This window comes from Colius striatus, chromosome 8 (genome assembly GCF_028858725.1).
Source record: "Colius striatus isolate bColStr4 chromosome 8, bColStr4.1.hap1, whole genome shotgun sequence".
NCBI classification, from domain to species: domain Eukaryota; kingdom Metazoa; phylum Chordata; class Aves; order Coliiformes; family Coliidae; genus Colius; species Colius striatus.
The window spans coordinates 15,383,776-15,399,153 of NC_084766.1; the positions used below are offsets into that span (position 1 = coordinate 15,383,776).

The 15,378-nt window shown below is 41.3% G+C and overlaps 2 protein-coding genes across 4 annotated transcripts in view; both read left to right on the top strand.

Moving 5' to 3' along the window:
* Positions 1 to 8,952, top strand: part of MCU (mitochondrial calcium uniporter) — a 93,824-nt gene extending 84,872 nt beyond the window's left edge. Inside the window, exons 4-8 of the mRNA XM_062001322.1 lie at positions 847 to 951; positions 3,987 to 4,147; positions 4,548 to 4,751; positions 5,721 to 5,837; positions 7,016 to 8,952. Coding sequence (XP_061857306.1) covers positions 847 to 951; positions 3,987 to 4,147; positions 4,548 to 4,751; positions 5,721 to 5,837; positions 7,016 to 7,093 — 665 coding nt within the window. The 3' untranslated portion in view covers positions 7,094 to 8,952. The remainder of the gene's footprint in view (positions 1 to 846; positions 952 to 3,986; positions 4,148 to 4,547; positions 4,752 to 5,720; positions 5,838 to 7,015) is intronic.
* A 66-nt stretch (positions 8,953 to 9,018) lies between these two features.
* The window catches only part of OIT3 (oncoprotein induced transcript 3), a 28,309-nt gene continuing 21,949 nt past the window's right edge, over positions 9,019 to 15,378 (top strand). The window contains exon 1 of one of the 3 annotated variants that reach the window (XM_062001321.1): positions 9,019 to 9,179. Coding sequence is in view for 2 of the 3 variants with exons in the window: in XM_010205753.2 (XP_010204055.1) it covers positions 14,390 to 14,453 (64 nt within the window). In the remaining variant the exon portion in view is untranslated. Of the gene's footprint in view, positions 9,180 to 14,288; positions 14,454 to 15,378 lie in introns of those variants that run through there. The other 2 variants (XM_062001319.1, XM_010205753.2) reach the window with 2 other exon arrangements.

The following is a 15,378-nucleotide window of genomic DNA, read 5'->3' on the forward strand; positions in this document are numbered from 1 at the left end:
CTAATTGATTTGCTTGCTTGCTGGCTATTTTCATCTAGCCTTTTGCTTTTTAAGTAAGAATTGGCTATGGTGTGAGTTCTTGGACATTCCTGAAAAAGCAGAAAGTCAAAATTACATTCCTAGAGTAAAAATATTGTTAGGTTATCCCTGTGTAGTCAGCTCTGTCAAGGAAATCTGACTGTGGAGTAGAGGAGGAGGAAAACATCCTTAATACTTTGCTTACACACATCGGCCCTAATGAACATGGGTTTGAGTTTCATATTTAGTAGGAAAGCTATGCAACCTATGTAGAGGTTCTAATAGATTTGTAAGGTATTCGGTGTAAAAGGTGATACACAGGAAATGGTGTCCTGCTTACCTATGCCAACTATGTTTGACTTCACAGTTTTGTTTAATTGCTATGCATCTGCTGGGATATCTTAGGAAAGTGCCATCCAAGCAGGTATTACTTTAAAAGTGTGGGCCTGGGAGGGAGATGTTCTCTAGGTGAGTGATGGCAAAGCAGTCCAGTTACCACAGGTGGAAAAATTTCTAAGGTGAGTGGGGAGTGATGAAGGTCACTTAAGTGGATAGTATTGCAAAACATGGCAAAATATTTACCTTGTCTGGGATGAAGGGAACTGCTTTTTATAAGATGACCCCAAATATCACAAACGTAGAAAAACATCTGTGTACATAGCTGAGGTAATATTTGCCAGGTAAGGTCACCCAGTATCCAAGAGTATTGTCTGTGGAAGAACATACAACTCCCAACAACTGGCTTTGGGATGGCATTGCAAGTCAGCCACAGCATGCCGAGGTCCTTTGTTTGTCTTGTTTAATGAGCTATCTGTGTCTGCCTTGCAGATGGTACACGTGTCGCCTCCTCCACCAGAATAGATTTGCTTCTGCTGGATGACTTCAAACTGATCATTAATGATATCACGTACCATGTTAGACCACCAAAGAGAGGTAAACCAGCCTGGTTCTGGAAAGCATCAGAAATAAATGTCAATATTCAGGTCTCTGTTTAATGGCAGCATACTTTATTAACTTGTTCAAAAGTATGAAGTGTTACTTCTAAAGGAAATGTTGCAGATTCTAATTCTGCCCTTGGAGTCTAATTTAGTGATATCCAAGTAATGGGAGTAGTCAGTAGCCATCAAATATTCCTTCTTCTTAAAGCTAGTACCCTCAATAAGAGGAATAAATGAAGTAATTTCTTCTAATTTCTAAATTTTCCCAATGTTTTATGTCATTCCTGGAAAGTAATTGAATTTAATTCAGTCTGAAGGAGTAGAATAGAAAATAAGAATTAGTTTGAAACTATGATTATCTGATTTGGAAGAGTAAATAATTTTCTCACCTGACAGTTGGTGTGGTTTGCTTTTAAGAGTGGTACTTTGAATATTGGAACTAAACCTTGATGTCTTGTTAGCTAACAAACAATGAAATAAATGAGAACATGCTCTTACAAGCTTATATTACTAAAACTCAAATAGGAAGGGAAACCAACCTATTCTGAATCAGTAAGAAAGTAGTGGGGTTTAGACACTTTTATGATTCTCAAGGTATGAAAACTTACAAAAAGCTTTTGAGATACTCCAGAGTTACTAGTGGAGGCAGGAACTTGGTATTTTCTTTCCTCTGCCATGTACTCCTTCTCCTAGACAACTCTACAGGCTTCCTAAAGCACACATAGGTTCCTGCATGCCTATACTGACCTCACAGGATGGGAACAAAAGAACCAGTTGGCAAATGTTGGCTCTCTTATTGCTCAGCTCAGAGACAGTGAGAGAGTTTTCTCAGCCTTATTGTTCTGTTATTTCTGCAGACAATAATGTGAAGTTTGCAAACTGTTTTTCTACAAAAGAATTTTTAGTCCTGTAAACAGGCAAACAAATTAAGAAGACTTTAGGATTTGACTTGTATGTCCAGTTGAGGTTAGATGGTGGAAATACTTTTCTCTATTTATCTGAAGGTTTGAGCTGCCTTTTATGCCTTTCATCAAGCAGGAGATGATAAACATGTTTCATGTTTTCATGTTTAACCAGCCCAAATAAGGCAACATGTTAATGCAGGCTGATCTATCACAAAATGAGGAGAGTGACTGTATCTTTTGAGTCTGAGACTACACTGAGTTACTGACTTCTAGGAGGATCTGCTGATAGATGCCGTCTTGCTCTGTAGATGTAGTTTAGCTTCCAAGGACCTTTCTACCGTTTCATTATTCATGATGTGAAAATACCAAGTAAAAAGTAAATTTCTGACTTTAACTTTGTGCAGCCACTGGTCCTTGGTGTATGGGAGACTGCAATTGGGCAGGATACTGTTTCTCCCCTATCCATGGGTTAGACTGACCTCTACTAGCGATGTGTTTTTCCAGTCTCTTCAAATAACACCTTAACGAAAACTTTTCATTAAGACTGGATATCTAAATCACTGGATATCACATATACACAGAAATTACTCGCTTCTTTCTTACCCCACTGCTCTGCATCTCAATGTATTCTTTTCACACACTTACAAAACCTTGTAAACCAAAGAAGTGGAATGATGGTTTGAACAAGGTATCTCTTCTAACACTTAGCCCCTGAGTGCAGGTGATGGCATTAAGGGTCACTGGTCTAGTCTGTAACTTTTAATACAACTAATTAAGAATGCAGATATGGTGTCTATTTCTGCACTGGAGGAATTGCCATCACAAGGTAAGGCAATTCATACATCTTAATGTTTAAGACAGCAAAGTCCATGTCACTGAGTCGGTATGTTTTTTGATTAGCTCACTGGTGTGATATACTCATTGTGTGCTGTAAGTTGAGCTCTGGGATCACCTAGGTTACATGAAATTATTGCCTCTGATTCATTTGCCAAGGAGATTTCTATAGTAAGCTTCTATTAAAAACAGTGTGCTCATAAATAGGTGCTAAGATTAGTTCTGTTGAACTTTTCAGCTATTGCTTCTCCATTTTTATAAAATTGCCCTGTGTGTTTAGAAGTGAAAATGCCAGAACATGGGAATCTTAAGTACTAAGTACTTTTTGATAGCCATTTCAGTAAGAACACATGGATTTTTTCTTCAAAGGAGAACAGGAGCCCTTCAGCGGAAAGGGAGATATGGTGGCCTTTGTGTGCCTTGGCACAGAGGGATGAGTCGCTTCTTTCCCTTGAGCTGCTACTGTTAAAGCTTAAGCTATCCATAACTTCTTAGGCATGGTAACATCGTATTTTGAGAAGATAACCTAAGCTACAAGCCCAAGGATGCTAGAAAATGTTTTTAAGGTTTATTTCTACATTTGGATTTATTTTTAAACTTTTTTTTTAATAGAATCATAGAATGGTAGGGGTTGGAAGAAACCTCTAAAGATCATCTAGTCCAACCCCCGTGCTCAAGTACGTCTGCCTTTTTTCCATGTGAAGTGTGTAATGCAATACCACTCCTCCAAACCCCTTCAAAAATCTAGGAACCCTTTTTGTGTGGAAATGTGTTACATCACTGTTACCATCTCTACTAAATAATGTGAGTGAGAATTTCATTGCCCTGCAGGCAGCACAGCAGAGAATTAACCAATTCCTGTTGGTACCCAAAAAAAATTACCATAAGACTGCATGTGCTGGGGCCAGTAACCCAAGATGTTCAGTTGCCATCATCAATGACTGTGGTCACTGATGGTCTGTAGTCTGCATTCTGGCTGATGTGGTGGATCATACTAGTTAAGTTGTTCATTTGTCTTCAAGTCTTGTACATAAGGATTCGTCAGAGGTAACTGCTGATAGCTGGCAAACTTAATGGTTGTATCTCCTTTCCTTGTGTTATGTCAAATATTAAAGACCTCCTTTTTCTTGAAGAAACCGCATCATCTTAAAGTGCTGAAGCTCTCCCAAAGGCTTCTTTGTTGAAAAGATGGTTTCATATGTTTCCTCTACAGACTAATAGCAGTTTCTGAGGCGAATACTAGAAGATCTGTGGATACATGCATATAAAGGAGTTGCTTTTCTTTTCCTAGAGCTCTTAAGCCATGAAAATGCAACGACGCTGAATGATGTCAAGACATTGGTTCAGCAGTTGTATACCGCCTTGTGCATTGAGGAGCACCAGCTGAACAAAGAAAAGGAGCTGATAGGGAGACTAGAGGAATTGAAGGAGCAACTAGCACCACTAGAAAAAGTGAGAAGTTTCTCATTGTATCTTACTTATCCTCTAAATGCAGCCTTAATTTATGTCAAGGTTTTAATTAGATCCCTGACATGCTTCAAGTAGTTTTAAGATCACTGAAGCAGAAGATACACTAATTGTATGCCAAATCGTGTCTGTTTCTGGTTTCTGTGGAAGTGTTTTGTTTCCTTGCTTTATGTAATTGTAAATGAACTTTACAAGGCACTCAGAGCACAATGAAAGTAAAATATGAATGATGACAGGATACTGCTGGAGTAGTCTGGTTTGTCTGCATAATCTAGACTCAAATCATATGTTTTGAACTACTTAACATAAGGTACTATTTTTATTTTGTCTCAGATTAATGTAATTCTTTTTGAGAATACAAGGTGTGTGCTTCTGTCTTCTGCAGGTAAGGATGGAGCTCAGCAGAAAAGCAGAGAAGAGGACAACTTTGGTGTTGTGGGGAGGCCTGGCCTACATGGCCACTCAGTTTGGGATTCTGGCCCGCCTCACCTGGTGGGAGTATTCTTGGGACATTATGGAACCAGTCACCTATTTCATCACCTATGGTAGTGCCATGGCAATGTATGCGTATTTCGTAATGACTCGCCAGGTAGGACTTGTTGTGCTGACATCGACACTTCAGTAGAAGACGTACTTTCAGCTCCACTCACTAGAAAAAGAGCAAAATTGCATCTGTTAGAAGTAGCTTTGTCCCATCTTTTATCGCATGGAAACTTCACTGTCACTTCATTTAATTTGTGCCGTCCAGGATTGGTGGTGTCTGGTTGTGGGGTTTTCTGGTGGCAGTCATAACTGATTTCCTGGCTGTTTTGCCCTGTGTGTAGAGATTGACTGATGTAGCTATACAGGTTGATCTGCTGACAGATAATGCTTTCTGCACACACACACACACACGTGGAACCTCACACACTTTGACTTGTACTGGAAGCCTCTGAGTGCTGTGGTTTATCAGCCCAAATAAACTGAGTACCTGAGGTACCATCTGAGTTTCAGCGAAGCCTACCTCTCTAACATGAAATGCTGGCTTTTTTAAAGAGACAAAGGTGTAGACGCATCTTGCTGGAAATACTTTTGTTTAGATGTTTCATGGAACTGGCCTCCCATGCAGATGAAAGGTCCTTCTCTGGATGCTCAATAGCTGTGACAGACTCTGGGTCAGTTTTCTAGTACACTGTTTGTCTCATGGCTCCCATTTAAACTTGATAATCCCACCTAAATAATGAGAGAGGGAGGGTTCAGAGTCTCTACTGTCACAAGACCATCAGAACAGATGCTGCAAATGTTCTAGCATGGTGTCCCCAGGGATCTGTCAGCTGCATCATTTCAGGAGTTGGGGACATGCCTGCTTATGTCAGGGCTGCTGCAGTAGTTTCTGCCAAATATGGTTGGAACTTCTGCCATATTTAAACTTAGATTTGGTATTTTAATCATCATCTGTACCAATTAGTATCTTTGCTGCCAGACCTTAAAATCTCAGTGTTTCAGGGATGGCATGACACCACACCGTGTTGCGTCCTTTTGTGACTTTATTCCCATCTTCTCTTTTTTTCCCGTTTAGGAATATGTTTATCCAGATGCCAGAGACAGACAGTACTTATTATTTTTCCATAAAGGAGCCAAAAAGACACGATTTGATTTAGAGAAATACAATCAACTCAAGGATGCAATTGCTCAGGTAACAATTTTTCCAGAAATAAAGGAATTACTGCTTGCTACTTGTTAGCTACTATTAATAGATGCACCTCAAACAAGTATTGGTGTATCTTAAGTTTTCAGCCCATTTTCTTGTCACAGCCCCAGTGCAAGCACTGAATTGGCTTTGATATGCCCAGAAATAGAACTGCTGGATGTGTAAATCGACATGAAACTCTTGCCTATAACTATCTGTAAGGGCCTTTTAGATGCTGCTGGCAAATCTTGAGTTGCTTTAGGCACTTCATGCCTCAGAAGAGCCTAATTCAAGATTTCCATTCTTCTCAGCTCCTACACACCAGATGGATTTAGAGAGAAATAAAGTCTTGCATCCATTCAGTTCATGTCTACCTGACATAGCACTTCAGTGTGCTGGGTTGCAGACCTGGAAAATCATGTTCACAAATTTAGCTGCATTATTAGAGACAGTGGGGACAGATTTCTCATATTCTGGAGACAAACACTCTTAGCAAACTGTCCACATTGTGGGGTCAGGAGAGTCATCATCAGGACTCAGGGAGACATCGTTCCTCATATTTTTCTGAGCCTTTCTGCAGAAGGATGGCATGAGCAGGAAAAGCAGAGCTATCATGTTCTTCTCCACTGACCAGTATAATTATCTGTTTATTCCCAGACTCTGGAAATGACTGTGTAGGATATTCAGGGCGAGATGTATTCTCTTCCTGCCTTGGAGAAGGAGCTGTGCGAGAAGAATAAGGGAGGTCAGGGATCGGCTTTCTTGGTTTCCTGAGAAAACCCATGAGAAGACCTCTGGGTTTTTTCATGCCATGCTGAATACCAACACTCTTAGATGTCTGTATTTTTGTGGAACTTTTTCTTCTAAAATCAACCATTCCTATTAACCTTGTTAAAAAAAAATGGGATTCCAGTGAGTTTAAGGGGATACAATTTTCCCTGCTGTGTTCCTTTTAAGTGGCTGCACATAGACAAGTTTAGGGAATTACAGAGCAGTAGTCTAAGTGCTGAGAATGGTTTTTCCAAATTAGAGCCTGAGACTTTGGTTTGCTTTTTGAATGCTTCCTTCCCTTCTGGACAGGAAAAACAAGGAAATATGGAAAAGCTTTCTGTTCTGTAAAGGAGGATGGTATCGGGGAAGGTGTCTTGAGAGTTTGTTCTTTATAATGTGTCTTCTACTTTTAGGCAGAATTGGACCTTAAGAGGCTTCGAGATCCACTGCAGGTTCACCTGCCCATCCAGCAAATTGATGAAAAGGACTGATCAGCAAAGAAGCTCTGAACCCCAGCAAAAAACTTGTTCATAGCTCTTGCCTTTTAAATTAAAGCATTGCAGGTGGAAGCTGAGTGGTGGTCTGGGGGTGGAGGGTTTTTACCTTGAATCAAGATAAAGGACTGTAGGGGGGAAATCTCTTAATCTGAAGATGGGACATTGTGGAATGTTAGTTTTGAAAAGGGCTTGGCAAATAGTCACATTTAAAAACTGTCTGAACGGCAATTGTGTACAAATACAGGATTGGGGGGATTCACAAAAAGAATGTCATGCTGGGGTGTTAGGGATGTCTTCTTCCAGCTTTGCAGGGTCTGCCTCTTCATAAGACACCAGCAGCCTGCTTAGCTTTTTAAATTTTCCTTTACCTGATTCAGATCTCTCTTTCTCTCTCAAAAAACAAAAGGAGACAAAAAAGAACAAAGAATCCAAGCCACTGGAGCTATGGCTGGTGATCTGAACTTGCGCTCCACCGCCATTAACACGCACACTCCTGATCAGACCCCGTCTCTTTTATAAAGTTCCTACAAGACTGCTTTCTACTGGAAAACCGTGAGCTTCCCCTTCCCAGCCCACCCCATGTGCTCCACTGACTTCCTCCTTTGCTTATTTGTAGCACAGATTGATTGTAGCCAAGTGAGAGAAGGAATGTGTTTTCTTCTGGATGTTTGATCATTGATATTTTGGATTATTCCATAACTATGTAAACTTTGTGTCCCAATGCCCTTGAGCTCCTTCTAGAAATTGATGGCAGCATTGCATGAGAGGTTTTTTATATTCAGTCTTAAGGGAGGGAGATTTCCCTCTTCCTACCCCAAATCTGGTAGCCACCTGGACTATAACATTACAGAGGCTTCAAGGATATGAAACTGTTGCAGAATTATGACTCCTCCTTTTAAATGAACAGTTTTGGAACATGGAGTAATTAAATTTGTATTTGATTGCTTGTATAATAGGATAAAAGGTCTCATATATGGTCAGAGCATTTTCCTTGCCCAGAGGCTTTTTGAAAGCCTGGGGCCCTTAACAGTGTAAGACACAGAACTGTTTCAGTTCTCTAGCACTTTCCCCTTATTAAGTAGCTTTAAATGGATTTTGTGTCCACAGGTCAGAATTTTTTAGGAGTGGCTAATGACATCTCTTGTTCTTAGCTAAAAGAAATAGAGGAAGGAAAGTCAAGCCATTGCCCTCTCTTCTAGCCAAGGCTCACTTATTTCTAACGAGATAAAATGTCATTTCATTCAAAGCAGGTTAGTCTGGGCATTCTACTGATAAATTCTGTGGAGACAAGATGAAGGTGGGAGAAGGGCACTAAGCTTTATATACAGACAAGCTAGCTACTTTTTTTGTGTTTCACTACTACTCCTCACTGTGTCATAGAAAGAGGCTTCTGGGGTTTTTTTGGAGAACCATGTTTAAAAAAAAAAAAGGAAAGAAAAAAACAAAATAGTATTAACTAGACGCCAGGTGCCTTGCAGATGTGGAAACACAGCTGGGATTGCTGCCTCTTCTCACTCAATGGCATGTTGGACCGAATGGGTGCATGTTTCTTAGGTTGTTTTCTTTTTCCCTTCCCTTTTTCCTCTGTCTTTCCATTTAATTACGTTGTGTGACTATTTTTTATCTGTTTTATCGTGTTTGTGTGATGAGTTTTAAAGGGAAAAAAAATGAACACGATCCTGTAGCTGAATCCTTGGTGTGCGTTTGGGATGAGGGAGGGAGCAGGGAGAAAAGTCCTTCTTGAAAAAAAGAAACAACAAAATGAACATGTGTAAAAATCCTGTATCATTTATGAAATATGTATAAAAGAGCAATGTACTTCTGGAACAATAAATAACTATTCAATTTTTGAATTGGTGCTCTTGGATAACGTTATTTTCCCCAACTGAGAAGAGAATCTTCTATCTGTGACAGCTTAGTTTCCTCCATTTCTTTTTGTTTAGGTGGTTTCTTCTTGACCTTACATCACTGAGGCTGTGGTGATGCAGATAATAGCTTTCCTGAAGACGCTTGGATGGAGATCTTGCTGCCACGCCTAGCTGCAGCACACAGTCATGTCGGGAGCAGTTGAGGTGGTGAGGTAGAGGTAGAGATATCGGGTCTAACAGAGAGTTGCCTTTGTTTGGCCAATGTAGTAGCTCTACATGGAGGCTGATGAAATCTGAAGATGTGTGTCAGGTTGCACAGCGACCTTAAAAGATACCAAGTGGTATCAGTTTACTTCTATATTGCGTTCAGGTGCCATTTCAGAAGAAAACCTGAGATTTTAAGCTTCTGTTACTTTTTTCTGGGCCCGTGAATGGTTGTGGTCTGATTTGTCATGGTGAGGTATCGTTTGTTCATTAACTTCGTGCATCAGCAGACTGTACTTTGTCCTAACTTTATGGGATGTTAGGATGAGACATTTGGTGCCAGAAGGATTTGATCATGTCCATTGACTGTTTACAAAAAAAATTAATCCATGATTGGCCGGTTTTTAAAACAGCCAGCTCATGTAGGTGTTTTACCAACTTATAGGGGAGGGGCTGGAAGCTGTTAGTCATGATCTGCCTTTAATCACTGTTGAGATTTAAGTTCAGCAATGCTGACAAACCCTCTTCCTCTAAGCCACCCTTAGTCTGCTGCTGTATACAGATGAGCTGCTGCCCTCCCTAGACAAATTGCTTGGATCAGTTGCATAATGTCATCCATTAATTTTGGCATCCAGAAGAACTGAAGACTTTGATAGCTAGAACCAATATCTCTAGTTTGAAAGGAAGAAAATGCTGTGACAAAATTGTTCCTGCACACGCTTTAGCATTGTTCTAGAGATAACATGGGAAAAGGAGTAAAATAAGAGCCTACAATTGTACCCTGAAATATGGGCTGTCTGGTAGATCTCCTTAGCCTGTACCCCTGGAAGATTGCTCTCTTGTCTCCTCTCTGCACCACCAGTGTACATGTGGTCTCTGCCAGGGGTGGATGATATGCCACAGACCTCAAACTCAACTCTTGGTGCTTCTGCTTTTGTTGCCCTTGAATGCTAATGTAGAACTGTATATCAACATCAGCAAACTCTCTTGTAGTAGCTATTTCATGCCTAGGAGCCAGGCAGGTAATAGGGTCCTGTCCCACTGGCAGCACTTTATGAGCAAGCAGTGCTGCTTGAATCTTAATGTAACACTGCATCCTTAAGACCCTATGAAGGACAAAGAGCAGTATGCATTGCAGTTGTTCAAATGCTGCTTTTTCTACTAATTTCATTAGTCGTTTGGTTAACCTCTCTTCCCTCTTTTTCTATGAGGGAGCTTTCAAATAAGTACATGTCAAGTTCAAAATCGTCTGGAGAAATGAATTAGGTTCCCTTTTTGCCCTGCCTGCAAGGCTCTACTTTGCAAGCTTCTCTGGGGAAGGTATTCATGGCTTCTTTTTCATGAAGAGCAAAGAAATAACCCTCTTTTTCCTCCTGTAACCTTTTCTGCCTGACAGTTGTGATGATCACCTTGCTGCAAGTTCTTAGTCTTCCGTGCTGGCTCCAAGAGGGTTTGAGTGGTGCTCTAAAGGTGCTTCTGACTGTCAGACTTGGCACCGTGTCAGTCAAGTGAAGCTGGCCAGGTTGCCCTGTCTTTCTGAGACAGTGGAACAATTTCTTTAATCTCCTCTCTGTTTTTTGTGTGGAGTTGTAAAGGCTGTTTGCATTCTTCTGTGCCACCTTGTATGACTACTTTAACATAGGAAAGAGATTTTTATGTCCAAAGGATGTATCTACCTATGCTAAGACATTCCAGTTATTCCCTTAGGGAAAAAAAAAAAAGCAATTCTGTGTCTATTCTGATGTTAAAGGGATGAAAATAAATTACAGGAATGGAAATTAAACTTGCAGTGCAACTAAGCTCTAATGTATGGGGGAAGGTGGGATTCTGCTGTGTCACTGTGGCTCTGAAAAAGATGGATCCTACTCCTGCTTCTGCCTCTGACTAGTTTTGCAATTGTGGGTATGAGTATGCTGTCTATACCCTAATGACTTCATCTAGAAATTGAGCATCATGGAAAATATGCTGGGTTCTGTAGGATCTGTGGAAAAACACTCAAAACACCAAGTTCTCCATCACAGAGCTCTACTAAGGGAAAGGACTCTCCCTAGGAGTCATATACTTGTCAGATTTTAATGGGTTCTTGGTGTTTTACTTTTTCTTGTGGTGAGTTTGCTCATCTTTCACCAAACTCATGCTCACTCCCTGATCTCAACAGCCCTTCCCATTGGCACTGTCCCCCAGGACAAGTTGTTTACAGCAACAAGGCCTATCTCCAAGTCCTTGACCTTTGTGCAGTCCATCTTGGCAGCCTGTCAAGGCTTATTGTGAACATACATCCTCAAATCAGTTACAGATGGGGCGTCTGTGGTGTGGGTCAGGTTGTCCTCTCTCAGCAGCAGGAAGTGCTGATTAGCTCTTCCACCTCCTTCTCCTAGGCAGGCTGCAAGAGACAGTCCTGTTCTGAAAGTGGCTCTTCACATACCTTGCTTCCATCCAGCGTTGGTGTGTCTTGAGAGGTGGCTCTGACAAACATAAGGCCAGCTTCAGCTAACACGAAAGCATCTTTATGTGTTAGTCTATTATGAAAGGTTTTCCAGACTAGCTAAGGCTTTAAGAGTTTTAGTTTCTTGTGTAAAGAGGATAAAGCCTTTCCAGTCTATGGGATGGGCAAGAAGTGTGGTTGCCATCTGCAAAACTAGCATCCTTTCTTTCATTAAGAATAGATATACCCAGGCTTAGTAGCAGGTTTAAAAGATTCTGGCTCTTGGGTACCAAAATAACATCCCAGGCCTCCATTTTGAGATTGCCTTCCCGTTTTTAACCCTATGACTACTTTTAAGAAGTACTGACTTTATCCTGATTCTTTTTGATTCTTGGTAAGGCGGGCCCACTCATCTTTGGAGTGGGGAAACGGAGGTCAGGAACAATAGTTTTACCAAATCTACCTTGAGAGCACAGGTCTGCAGCATCTTGTAGTACACTATTGGAATTGTTTCCTCTCTGCCAGAGAATCTCTTTGCAGGAAGGTCTTTTGAGTTGTTTTTTCCCTTTTGTACTTGCAGGAATAATTGCTCCAGCTCCTTGAGGCATAAATTTGTAGTGGCCTACTCTAATACAGGCTACCATTTGTTTGTGAGATAGATGGAGCTACATAAAGCAAAAAGAAAGTGCTGATGCAGGAGTTGCCTCTGCTGGTGCTGCTTCTGAGATGAGACTGAGATGGTCTTTGTTTTTGCTGTGGATCCCAGGTATGTTTAGGGGCTGCATGCTGAATTTTCTCCAGCTTTAGGCTGTTTCTTTAGCCTAGATGTTAAGGTGATGTGGTACAGTGTCATCTCTGGGAATGATGGGGGATCTGCTTTAATCCATTTTGGAGAACTTGCTGTTTGTGACACCTTTGAGGCTCAAAGCTGCTATGATGCAGTTCATTTCCCTATGCTAATTGTCAACTGTCAGTCACTTACATATAGCTGTCAAAACATTACTAGTGTTGGGCCTGGAATGCCATCTACAAAAATAAAAGCAGCTAGTAATGAAACAGTTCAGAGACGTGCCTCTAATACAGAGAGACAATTCAATTCAAGCTTGTCAGTTTTATTTACCCAGGATCATAGGTATGAATCAACCTCTCAATGAAGACGACAAAACATAACTTCCCGTGGCATGCCGTTTTAGTTTCTGTTCCATTTTAGTTTCTGTGCTGGGAATTCACATAATCCCCTTTTGAGAGTTATCTGCCTTGCTGGCTTTGCCTACTGAATTTGTTTTCCTTTCCTGTTGATGAAAAAACTTTTCTGGTCCTGCAGAGCGGTCAGCACAATATAGCCACATAGAATTGTTTTGTTACTTTTTTTTTTGAGCAATGGCAGTCATTTATAAAGCTTCTCCTGTTGTTCCTTGGAGTCATTCAACACTGAAAAAGACTCCTGCTGGGGCAGAGCAGAGCAGCATATTGCACTTCACTGCCAGGGGAACACCCAGATAGAGAGAGGCCATTGATATCTTTCTATAAGGTACAGTCTCTACAAAGCTGGCAAATACTCGACTCCTTGTCCCATGCAAACTGGATAAACCTTGCTGTCACTCCTTACAGCAGCCTGCTGCAGAAATGCAGGGTGCAAAAGAAATGGGGAAATGCCTACACTTGCTTGGTTGTGCACTTACTGTAGCCTTGGTGAGCTTTCTGCCTGGAGTAGAACTGCATGACCATTGGTCATAAGCAGGGAGGGACCTTTATGTGTCCGTATATATGTACTGAAAACAGACCTTTAAGTCTTCTTTCTATAATAAGAGCTACCTGGTGTGGTAGCTAATTCATGTTGTCCACGGTATCTCTCATTGCCAGTTAAGGGGTTTGCTTTGCTTCAGTAGAAAACAGATTTCAATGTGCTACATCTCATCTATAGGCAGAGCTTGTGGTTATGATCTGCAACACAGCCTGGTTTGCTTTGAACCAGGAAGGCAGAGATTCTCATTTGCTTGAGTTTTGCGTGAAAGCTAATTCAGTCATGTTGGGTTTCTTGATTGCTGGCTTGATTCTAGTTTTGTTTTAAAGACAAATTCAGAAGACTGCTGCAGAAAAAAATGTATTTATTTGCCTTGTTTGATAATCTCACTGGAACAGTCAGGTTATGTGACTAGAAGTGGAAAGGGTCTTTCTATAGCATAGGAACAACTTATTTCCCTGTGGGACAGGAGTCTTTCGTTTTGACTGATGTTTCCATTGTAGCTCTGCTCCAAGCCTTCATCTGCAATCTCTGCTCGGAAGGATTGGTTCTCCTCCTTTGGCCACTATTTCCTGCAGTTAAGGCTCTCCAGCTTGTGTTTTCTGCCTGTGGGGAGCCATGAAGTCGTATGAATTGTGGAAGGAGCAGAGATAACAAGCAGCACCCATCTGTTCTTCTTCTCCATCCCTTCGGGATGTCCGGGTGTCCCTGGTTAGAATTCTTCTCAGATAAGATAGTGAAGGTGTCACTGTGGGGCAGTTAGGCCAGAAAACAATAGCGAGTTGAGGCCAGAAAAGAAGATTGATCAGTCAGTGTATTTCTGTTGTCAATAAGGGGCAGAGCTGCTCTGTGGAGGTCAAGGCTAGAGCTGTACCCCACATCCCCTCAGCTTCTTCCTCTGATAAGCTTCCAGGAGAGCTATCACACTTGCTCTTTAGAAAGCTTGGAGTCAGAAGCTCTACCAAGAGGAAGGCTGCAAGACTCACAGCTTGTGGAAGGGCTTTCAAACTTCTTTTATTTGAGTGGTAACTGTTCCTTGGCTGAGTGGAATGTTCCAGTACTTGTTTTTTTCTGTCTGCTTCGTCATCCAGTTGCAGCCAGTGTCTTTGATGGGTGAGTAAAGAGGCATTGCCTTTAAGCTTATTTCTGCTTGCTATCTTCAAGGTTGAGCCTTCATATTCTTCAGTGAAAAACTGGAAGATGTGAGAAATAATTTTTTTTCTTTGAATTTGGTGTGAAATTCTTTCCAGTTGGAAAGATCTTTCTGTCACAGAGCATGAAACCTCACTGGTTGGGAGAAACTCTGCAGCCAAGGCGCTGTGGGATTTTCCTATCCCTTTAGAGACTCTATGAGTAGATATTATGTTGCTTCTTTGACAAGTCTTAACTGAGTTTAGTGTCATGGTGCAGTGCTGCTCATTTCTTTACTTAGCCTTGCCAGAGCAGAGACCTCCAGTTACACAATACCCTGAGGACTAGTCTCTGTGCAGAACGGCGGCCTTGCTAGAATGAATGCTCGCTAGAGCCTGATTTGTCATCTGATATATATGCTAGCATGTCAGCTAGAGAACTAATGATATCATCAAGATTACAAATTGAAAAGCTTTACTTTATAGCTACTGCTTGTCAGGTTCCTCAGGCCATGGAAAGAGTGTTGGGGAGGAAAAAAATGGAGCCAAGAAAAATGAAAAAGAGAGGGAGCTGGAGATAGTTATATGTCTTGTGCACACCCTCCCGTGCTTTCATTGTTTGAGGAAAAAACATGAGAAGTGAACTGGTTGCTTCTATATTTTTGTGGAGGTTCTTTTTTTCAAAAACTCAAATGAGTTTTCAGTCAAGTGTGCTGCCAAAGATTGCTTGGTGTGTGCAGGGAGGTTGGCTTGAGGGAGCGCTGGCAGTCCGAGGGCAGCTATGATTATCTGCAGTGTTTCAAAATGCACCGTCATCTTTTTCTGCTTGTTTACCACCACTTCACTCTTGCTCAAAGCTCTCAGAGGAATTGAAGATGTGAGAGTGTGCTACCCCATTCCCTGAAATG